Source organism: Gavialis gangeticus, unplaced genomic scaffold, assembly GCF_001723915.1.
Source record: "Gavialis gangeticus isolate Ggan-Ray unplaced genomic scaffold, GavGan_comp1, whole genome shotgun sequence".
Classification (NCBI taxonomy): Eukaryota; Metazoa; Chordata; order Crocodylia; family Gavialidae; genus Gavialis; species Gavialis gangeticus.
Window position 1 is genome coordinate 99,229,377 of NW_017729031.1, and position 10,116 is coordinate 99,239,492.

Genomic DNA, 10,116 nt, shown 5'->3' on the forward strand with positions numbered 1-10,116 from the left:
CTTTGCCTTGGAGACTCTCTAATTTCCAAAAGCAAAAGAGATTATTTCAGTCCTAGTGCATTATCAAATTGGACTTTTGTGATGCAGTACTGTACCAATTTGGTGCCATGCTCTAAGAGATGAAAGGTCAGCACGATGAACAGAAATTTTTTAATAGGGAAAATGTGTTTTATTCAACTGTGTACAATATATGAAGGAGTATAATCAGTGGCAAATAGTTTAAGTAGAAATTGAAAATAAGATTCATAAAATTATCACATTCCATTTTGTATCACTCCATTTTTGAATATCCATTCAACACATGCTGGACCAGATTTACAAAGATGTGTAAGGATACCAGAAGGCAACAAGAGTTGGGTGCTTAATGCACTGAGGCACTTCTGTATAACTCATTAGGCACTTCTGTATAACTCACTAGACACCTAGCTGAAGTTTAGGTACTTTGAAAGAGCTAAGCACTACCAGTCTAAGGTCTAAACAATAACCAATTTATCTGAACTGGTCAGGAAGCTATTACAGATGGGGAGCTAAAGCACAAAAGGCTGGATTCTGCCCTTCTGCCTTGGATTCTTTCTTACACTGAGTAGAATTTTACTGCATCATCAGCTGGACTGTGCACAAGCACATACAGTGTGGTTCCCAAATATAATCTGGACCATATTTTGCAAAGTATTTTCCTATCTTTAAATAGGAATACTGGTAGTTAAAGAAAAAGGATGGATTTGTGTTAATGCAGCCATTTGGGATTTAGGGTATATCTACCTTCCATAACATATCACATCTTAGAGATACTCGTACTAGCCCTAAACAAGCTAGCTCAAATACTGGCTGAATTAGCACAAAGCTCTACTCAAGTTAATTTATCAAGCTACCCTGCTTCTAAATGCTGGACTTTGAGGCTAGGGACAGAAATTACACATAAACTGGTATAAGTGATTGGAAATTGGGTCAAATCTGTAACACAACAGAAGTTCAGAGCACATAAACCACTTTCAAAATGGCCAAAACCAGTTTGGCCATCCTGGATGGATGTAGTATTAGTCTTAACCGATTTACGTTAAATTGGTTTATTGAACTTTTGTCTCAGATCCCCTCCAGATTCAAGTTAACTCACAGTCCCCCAGCACTCCACAATGCTTTGTACCTCCCCCACAAACCCCAGCTTGCAGGCTGGGTGGGCTAGCCCTGGCCCAAGCTGTCTGCTCCAGCTGAGCAGAAAGGCGTGCTCCAGCATGCTCTGGCTTTTGGCCTGAGCCACTGCAGGCATGTGGCTACACTTCCAGAATCAAAAGTGAATATCTGTTCACTTGCTTATCAGTTAAATCTATGCAGCTTAGATTAACCTGTAATGATTGACTCAATTTACTCTTTGGCTTTTTGACTGTCTGTACTTAGTCTGGTTGTTTAGAGCTACATCACATTGAATTTTGCCATATAGACATATCTTCAGAAAATCTAAGTTCATCATCTTACTTTGCCATAGATTTCCTTCCACATGACTTGAGGAGTATGGCACTACTTTGCATAAGTAATAGTAGTGGAATGTGCTTCAAAGAGATCAAGTGGATTGCTTAAAGGTTATACAGGAAGTCTCTGGTAGAGATCACTTGACCTGAGATCACTTGAATCACAGACCAGTGATTTATCCACAGTCATCTTCATTCCTTAACTCTTAGTCATATACTACCTTTGGTCTCTGGTAGAATGTCTACTGCTTTAAATGCAGGCTGCTTTTGTGGGACTGAGCTACATGTGGCCCTCACAAGGAGAACTGGTGTTTGTAGTGAGTCAGAGTGTTGAAGATGGAAGGTGGAAATTGCACTTTATTTCACAGGCTACTAAAACACAGGTAGTCATGATGCATGCTTCTTTACATATACCAGACCATATTTTACACTCATTGCTGGATTGGGGTTATGGCTCTTTCCAGGAATCGTGAACTGCTTGGTTCTTCCTGAATACTGTTCAGAAGCACAATATGTGAGTGCAGTTGAGTATGAAAGTTTTGAAAGTGGCTGGGCTTACTAAGCTGGAATGCTAACACTGCTGTTACGGAGGAGCTAGGAAACTATTATGAGGTCATTGCATTGGGAGCAGTGAGCTGGGCTGAAAAATGGGTGGATTTCAAAGAAGTTAAATTGGGGGAATTACATAGCTGGAATGGCAAGGTTACAAAACTGTCCTAAGAGTAGGGCTGGGGAGCAGGGAAGCCTGAAAAAGATGCAAATCCTACCCTCTAGCAGGTTGGAGGAAATTCAGGGGTGTAGTAGGGGAGTGAAATCAAAGAAGTCTGAGGTAGGCTAGAATGTGTGAGGACCTGGAATTTAACAACACTGTTTAAAGTTAACATTGTAAAGATGGAAATTAGAAGTCCAAGCAATGCCTCATGAAGTGATCAGAATGCACTCATCTGCGTAACAGATAGTATTGGTTAATATTTTCCAGAAATCTGTTACCTTTGAAGAAGCAAATAGCAAAAGAAAAATAATAGTGCATCATAAGACACTGTCTAGCCAATCACAAGGCAGGGTTTTCTTGTGGTATGTAACAATCCAGTGATAACAGCTAGTCATCATATGGTGTGAACTGGTGACCCTGAAGGAACTATGCTGTTTAACAGTAGCTGAGGGGCTGGTTCTCAGTGTTTAACATTAGTGAACTTTTATTACAGTTCCAAGCCTGTGTGTTAACATCAGATTGCTAAACCATTATCAGAACTATATCATAACTATACAATTTACCTGTGACAGCAGTGAAGTGGGGAATTGACAGCAATTATGTGTAAAAGATGATTTTAAATAAAAAATAATTATGAATGGCTATGATAAATGAATTTTGAAAGGAAGACACATTTACAAAATTAAACTACAGAATCAGGACAAAAATGAGTTTACAGAGATGGATGAGGAGAAGACAATTTTACTCACTGAAAGTTTTTCCTTGGCTTGTTTAAATACACCAGGAGCCTGATTTGTTTCACCACCTGCCGCTGTGAGACCCAAAAAAAGACTTGTTGGTTAAAAATAATAATCTGTATCTCCAGGATACCTTCAATATAATCAATTGCCTTTGAAGCCATGTGCAAAACAATAACCTCATGAATTAGACTGTAAATTAGAATGAGCTTGGCTAAGCAAACTGTGTGCAGCAAATGCAGCCACCTTTAAAATGTATTTATTTATTATTTAGGTTGATATCCTGCCCTATCCAAAAGGCTCAGAGTGGCTTAAATTAATTCATTTTCTACATATTTGTGATAGGGATAGTTAATCTATGAATTCAAGCAAGTTAATCAAAATTATATCCTCCACTTCATACTGGTCTATGATCTACGGCTGTGGTTTTCAATCTGTGGTCTGCAGATCACTGGGGGCCACAGACTATGTCTAAGGGGTCTGTAAAAGATGACTATGATAAATGAAAAGTATGTGGATACCCACACTTACACTTCAAAGGGTCTGCACCTGCACTCAAAATTTTTTAGGGGTCTGCAATTAAAAAAAGGTTGAAAACCACTCATCCAGGACTGAGCTTTTAAAAAGTGATTAGTGGCTTTGGGTGCCCAATCTAAGATAACTTAAAGGATCCTGGTCTTCAGAAATACTGAACCATCTTCTAAAAATCAAGCCCCTTTCAGGTACTTGAAAACTGAGGCACCAAAAAAACACTAGACACTTTTTGAAAATTTTGACCAAGAAGTCTACATGAAAAGTAACAGATTTACTGCTGCATTAGTTTCTCAGTTTTAGACTGGCACTAATTCCACTGGTGTTAGCAGAGTTACACTGGTATAAAACTGAAGTAATGCAGAAGTGAACTACATCTTCAGACTTTAGTTTGTTATTTTAGTATTCAAGCCACTGTTACCTACAACACCAGTATTCAAGCCATTGTTATCTAGACCAATATATTGTTTCAGTGTTCTCTTTGTAAAGAAATAATGAACAATTATTTTAGTTGCAGTGGAGACAAAACTGATAATGTTTGGCCTGGATTCCCTCCTGGGAAAAAGTTTAAGTCCTATTCAGAAATCAAGATACTATGTGCATGCTGTGCTGTTGTTCAGGCAATTGTGTGCCTTGTGAGATGCAGCTGTTTGTGAGATCCCCTTTCAGTAACACAGTACCAGTTTCTGAGTGTGTGTTGGAACATGTTTGTGAGGGGACAAACAACTTCCTTTAGCTAGAGTCCCAACTGTCCTCCATTTACAAAATCTGGGTAGCAGTGATTGTTTCTCCTTTGTCCTGGACAACTGTAGCACACGCCCTTGCCAGTAGCAGTGGGGTAGAACGAAATCCTGCTGCTCTGCAACAAATCTCCATTGCCCACAAGGCTGCATTTCCCACTCAGTGTTTTTGCAATCTTAAATAACGTTCTTGCCTTGTCCTTTTTCTTTGAATTTAAATTGAGGTAGTAGGAGAGAGAGAAGGAAAGAGAGAGAGAACACAGAACTGATAATTTTAGTTCTGAATTTTACAGCAGAATAAGTACAGTACAAGATGCCTGCATTACATTTTACCATATCTGTTACTGCTGTTGTTTTTCTTCAAAATAAACAGGCAAAATGTTTCTCCTTCTTCTTTTGGCATTTAACTCCAATCAGCCACAGCTATAAAAATGAAGATCACTGTTGTATAGCTGTCACCAACTTACCTGAAAGCATAACAACTCCTCCATCTGAACAAACTATCTGGATCATGACTTCACACTGTCCTTTTGTGCTCGGCTACCAGATTAATCACACAAGAAACATGTTTAACCTTGGGGAATTGACTATAACATTTAAGATAGGAACACAAGCCTAATGCATGTTGGCCTCAGTTCAAAACAAAGTAACTGCTCTGGGTACTGTATGACATCCATGATGTGATGTCATAAAGGCAGCAGTGTCCTATCACTTCAGCCAATTAGAAAACACAGTGCAAACTGTACTTAAATCCAGATGATGAAATAAACTACCTTTTTCCAAAATTGTGTCATCTTTTTTCTATTAATATTGCAAAGAGGTGGGTCTTTTAAAAACATAATTATTGAAAATGTTACTCTTCCACATTCAGTATATTTATTTACTAATTATTACTACAAAATTACTTGTGAATTATTGTCTGTCACTGACATTACACAGATATATAGCAATATTTCATTATTGTATCACTGGGGTGTAAACCTGGATGGATTTGGAGCTTTGAATACAAACACTAAATACCTGGATGTTCTCTGAACAAATTTCTTTTCCAAGTACATAAAAAGCTAATTGGAATTTTTTTTACTGGTTGGAATATTCACTGATTTATTCAGAATTGATTCTGAGGACATTTTGGGCTAAGTATGCAATCCTGCCCACACTGAAGCCAACAAGAAATCTCATTGCTTTCAATGGGAATGGATGTTGACCTAAAGTGGTTGCTTAATTTCATCATCTAGGAAGAAAAAACCCCAAATCTGTTGATTTTGGCTTGAAAGTCTCAGTTTCCTAATCCTGAAGATGCCTGAGGACCAATCCAGTCCCAGTGTAAGTCAGTACAGCCCCAGTGGTGTTCAAATGTAGATCTGGCTGGCTATTGGACAGGTCTATGAGATACCCTTCCAGCTAGGGACAGAAGTTGCATATAAGTGATTGGAAACTAGTTCAAAGCTGTAACAACAGAAGTTTAGTGCATATGAACTGCTTTCAAAATGGCTAAAACTCATTTAAGATAAACCTGGATGGATGTAGTATCAGACTTAACTGATTTAGGTTAAATCAGTTTATTGAACTTCTGTTCCAGATTCCCTCCAGATTCAAGTTAACTGTCAGTCCCCCAGCATCCCAGGATTCTTTGCACCTCTCCTGCAAGCCCCCACTCCCAGGGTGGGTGAGCTAGCCTTGGCCCAAGCTGTCTGCTCCAGCCAAGCAAAGAGGCATGCTCTAGTGCACCCCAGCTTCTGGCCTGGGCCACTGCAGGCATGTGGCTGCATTTTCAGAATCAAAAGTGAATGTCTGTTCACTTCCTTATCTGTTCAAACTATGCAGCTTATGCTAACCTGTGCCTATTGAATTGATTCAGCCTCCAGCTTTTTGACTGTCTGTACTTAGCTTCCATGTCCCCTAACCTTCAGCTGTAGCACTCAGCAGAGTTAACACACTAATGTATATAAGACAGAGAGAAGAACATTTGAGCTACTATGATTTTTATCCATAGTCCTAAGGGTATACCAATGTTAGGCTCTGGAGACTTTGTTCATTTAGCAATATGGTTCATGTTAATCTGTTTCAGAGATGCATCCAAACCTCAAAATTCATACCCAGACCAAAATTACTCCAAATTTCAGGTATATTCAGATCTTGGTTTTTGGTTGATTCTACTCTGAAGGCCATGAAATTGAATCAGATTCTGTTCTTTTGCGAAGTTTGGTGATCTGCACTAAGCATTTATATTTGCTTTCAGCTTTAAGTTTGAATAAACTTGGATTTTGCTATTACACTGTATTTTTCAATTTTTGACTACCTGATGGTTTTGTTTTACATTAAAACGAGGAATTCCCCTACAGATTAACGTAAGGGCCAAACAGCAACAACACACGATGGGAAAAGCATGCCCAAGCACTGGACTGGTTTCCCATCTGATTCTTTTGGCATTACTCAGTCCTGACAAGGAGGTTATAGGAATGTTTATAGAAGATTTAGTGATAGACCTTACAAAGCACCTACAACACTGTATGTAGAGTATAGGACGGCAGAGAAGTGAAGATGTTAGGTGCTCCGTTTTTTGTAATGAGTACCACTTTTAATTTTTAAGCCATGAAAACAGCAATATGTCTATTTTAGTATATTATCTGTATGCTAGACATGCACAATTCTCCTCTCATTTACTCTGGAGCAACTGCATTGCTGTAACTGGAGGTGTCAAACTATGTGACAGGAAAATTAGATCCAATTATTATTTTTTAAATACACATAGAAATCCAATACTTATTTCTCCACCCTGAACTGACAGTACCAGCAAGGAGACTAGATTGAAAAACTCAGTGTTCTAACTCCAGAAAAAATTACATGTCACCTAAAATATCAAATGAATCATTTAATTTTCTTTTTCTCATCTACCCCAACCCAATATTCAGATTTTGAAAAACATTTTTTCCTCTAATGCACTCCTTGCTGGACCCCAGATTTCTTCTCTCAGCTTTGTACTTGCATGTGGCTGGATTCTCTCTGTGGATTTTGAGTTTACAGCAGAAACATCAGTAACAGATTTGGAAGTGCCAATGCAGATAATATAAATGAATAATATATAGGACCGAAAAACTTCTTACTATGCATGAGAGAAAAAAACAAAAAAAAAAAAAAAGAAAGAAAGAAATGGAAATGTATATTATGGTTTAAGCTATCAACACTTTCCCACCAGAAAACAAAATAAGTAAAATAAAAATAATGAGAATAGGGATTCCTACAACAACACACTAAAGCACGATGCCAAGATACAATCACGGCACTTAGAAGTCCGAGCAATGACAAGCATATGTGATCATGGCCTTTGCTAAATAATAAATAAATAAGTTTTGAAAAAAAAGAAGAATGATACAAAACACCAAGAAGCTATTTTGTTTGTGAAGGCTGATATTCTTGGAGGAAACATAAAAATAAACAATAGAGAAGCTGCTATAGCAATGAGATTTAAAAAAAAAAAGTCTATGTTTGCCAGCCACATTGCATAATTGAACACGACACAGTCACCTGTCTGCTTCCGTTTAACACAGGAGAGATGAGTTGGTCTAGTATATTTGATAGCAGGTTTTAAAATGATTTTCCTGGAGGGAGAGTGGGCCTGAACTTCAGTTTTTTTAGCAAGTTCAGCTTTCTTATACACTGCTATGAACAAGAAAACACAAAAGCACATAATCAGGAAAAAAACACCAAACAGTTTGACATGACAACACATCAACCACAGGCCAGACCTACCGCTCTGTTACTCCAGTTTGATGCTTTTGGTTCCACTTGAATGAATTAATCCTAGTTGGCAGAGGTGAAGGACTAGTGCATTAATCTCAGATGTGCTACCTAGTCCCAAGGAGCTACCTGGGCATAAAGCTGGAGTGATGGAGTGGTGAGCCTAGCACCTTTTCTTTTACATAATTGTACATCTGATTTAAAAAAATATTCCAGATAGTACGATTAAGGTATTCATCTTCTACAACAGTGTAACCTTGCAGTACTGTACAACAGCAAAAATATAGTAATAGGGAGTGTTAAATGAACCTTTTTTCCTTCTCACTTCATCTCTGGAGAGTGTGCTAGGTTCCTTTTTAGCTATTTTCCTTTCAGGAGTAGAAATCCTGCCTCTCCCAGTTTTAAAAGGTTTCTCTTTTTTATGTTTATCGAGAGATGATCTTCGCAATTCTCTCTCTGCCTTCTCCTCTTTAGGAACAGTCTCTAACTGTTCTGTCATGATGCTCCTATCATCATCTGTAGGATCAGAGCAAATTATAAGAATAAAAAGAAGATTAGTAACAAATGTTAACAGAACTTTGGTGGAAGGGAAAAAAATGAAAATGCAGCAAATTGTTTAAAAAAATGACAGAGTATTTTACCATGTTTTGGAAATGTGCTGAAATTACTATTACTGTTATTATTACACTCTTTTCAGTCATTATGGTCTATTTGGAAGCAAAAAAAAAAGTTTATAAAAGGATAATGCACACCTTGAGTATCTGCCCAGAGGCTGTCTGTGTCCATGATGGAGTCATCGATAGTTGTTTCATCTTTGTAATCATCATATGTCTCAGTCTTATAATCAGTAAGCAGGATTTCTCCTTTCTCAGGTGAGGCAGGAGCTTCTGGCGAGCCTTCTTTGAGTTCTGCTTGGCTATCAGCTGGTTCCTCCATATCCACTTCCTCTTCAGGCTGAGAGTCTCCTGTTTCCAGTTCTTCCTGCTGTGCGGCAGCAAAGCGCACGCTGTGAGAAGCAGATTCACCCTCATCCACAGTTGTCTGCACCACTGTGATGAAGTCATCCTCAACAGTGACAACAGACTCAATAACTCCTTTTAGTTCAGGCATTTCCTCTAAGCCGGCCTCAGCTGGCACTTCTTCTTTGGCAGCTGTCTTCAAGTCTGCTTCTTGAGGCATTTCTCTTACGAACTGTTGCTTCTCTTCTTCCTTCTCCTCCTCTCCTCCTCCTTCTTCATGCTCTTCTCCTTTTGGAGTCTCAGCTGTTAGACCATATGGCAGCTGCTCTGTGGTTTCCATGGGTCTTGCAGCTGCATCAGGAGCTTCTTCTTTAGGTTGTGGTATGCTCTCCATTTGGATTTCAGCTGTCTCCTCCTGCGCAGACTCAGCTTCGGAAATGGGGAACTCAAGGGGAGGCTCCTTCGCTGGCCATTTTGATGTAATATCTTCTTCTGACACAGAAGGTTTCTGAGATTCTGTTTTGTTGTCATCTGGTTTTAGAGATTCTTCATTCAAGCCCTCTTGGGTCTGATCATGTTCTCCACTAGACTCATAAGATTCTTCTTTATCAACTGCTTCCTGATGCACCAGATCAGGCTTAGTTACTTTCTCCTTGATCTCAGTTTCAGATGGTTTGGTGCTGTCCTTTACATGAGTAGGCTCAGTCCTTGAGAGAACATCTGCCTCTTTTGGTTCCTTGGATAATGAAGTCTGGTCTTTTGGAGCTTCTTGTATTTCAGAGTCTGCTCCTTTTAGATAAGCTTTGTCCTGCCCTGAAGCAGGTATAACAAATGCACTGATCTTATTATCTAGTTGACGCTGATATTCTTCATCTACTTGCCTTGCAGCAACATCCAGATCATGTTTTATAGCATCATAGTCTGGTTTTTGTGGTGTTTCTGCCTCAGCCACCTCTGGAACAACACTAAGAGACTTTTCCTCCTTCTCAATAAATAAAGAAACAATATCTTTTTCTTTGGTGATCACTTTAGCTAATGCATTGTCTGACCCAGCTATATGAAGTTTATCAACCAAACCTTCTTTCACTTCAATAATTGCATCAGGCCTCATTTTCTCATGTTCTTTACTTTTAATGGCATCCAGGAGGGGGGTGGGGATGGGGGTTGTTTTGCTTTAAGGGGTTGGGGTGGAGGTGGATCATCTGGGACCAGGATGGGGCCATGATTGTA

At 38.9% G+C, this 10,116-nt stretch overlaps 1 protein-coding gene across 13 annotated transcripts in view; it reads right to left on the reverse strand.

Moving 5' to 3' along the window:
• Positions 1 to 10,116, reverse strand: part of MAP2 (microtubule associated protein 2) — a 446,273-nt gene that overhangs the window by 51,635 nt on the left and 384,522 nt on the right. For 10 of the 13 annotated variants that reach the window (XM_019523436.1, XM_019523438.1, XM_019523433.1 and 7 more), the window contains 4 exons: positions 8,680 to 9,966; positions 8,237 to 8,443; positions 7,715 to 7,849; positions 2,928 to 2,989 (listed from right to left, as the gene is read on the reverse strand). In XM_019523436.1, the coding sequence (XP_019378981.1) occupies positions 2,928 to 2,989; positions 7,715 to 7,849; positions 8,237 to 8,443; positions 8,680 to 9,966 (1,691 nt within the window). The remainder of the gene's footprint in view (positions 1 to 2,927; positions 2,990 to 7,714; positions 7,850 to 8,236; positions 8,444 to 8,679; positions 9,967 to 10,116) is intronic. The other 3 variants (XM_019523439.1, XM_019523440.1, XM_019523441.1) reach the window with 1 other exon arrangement.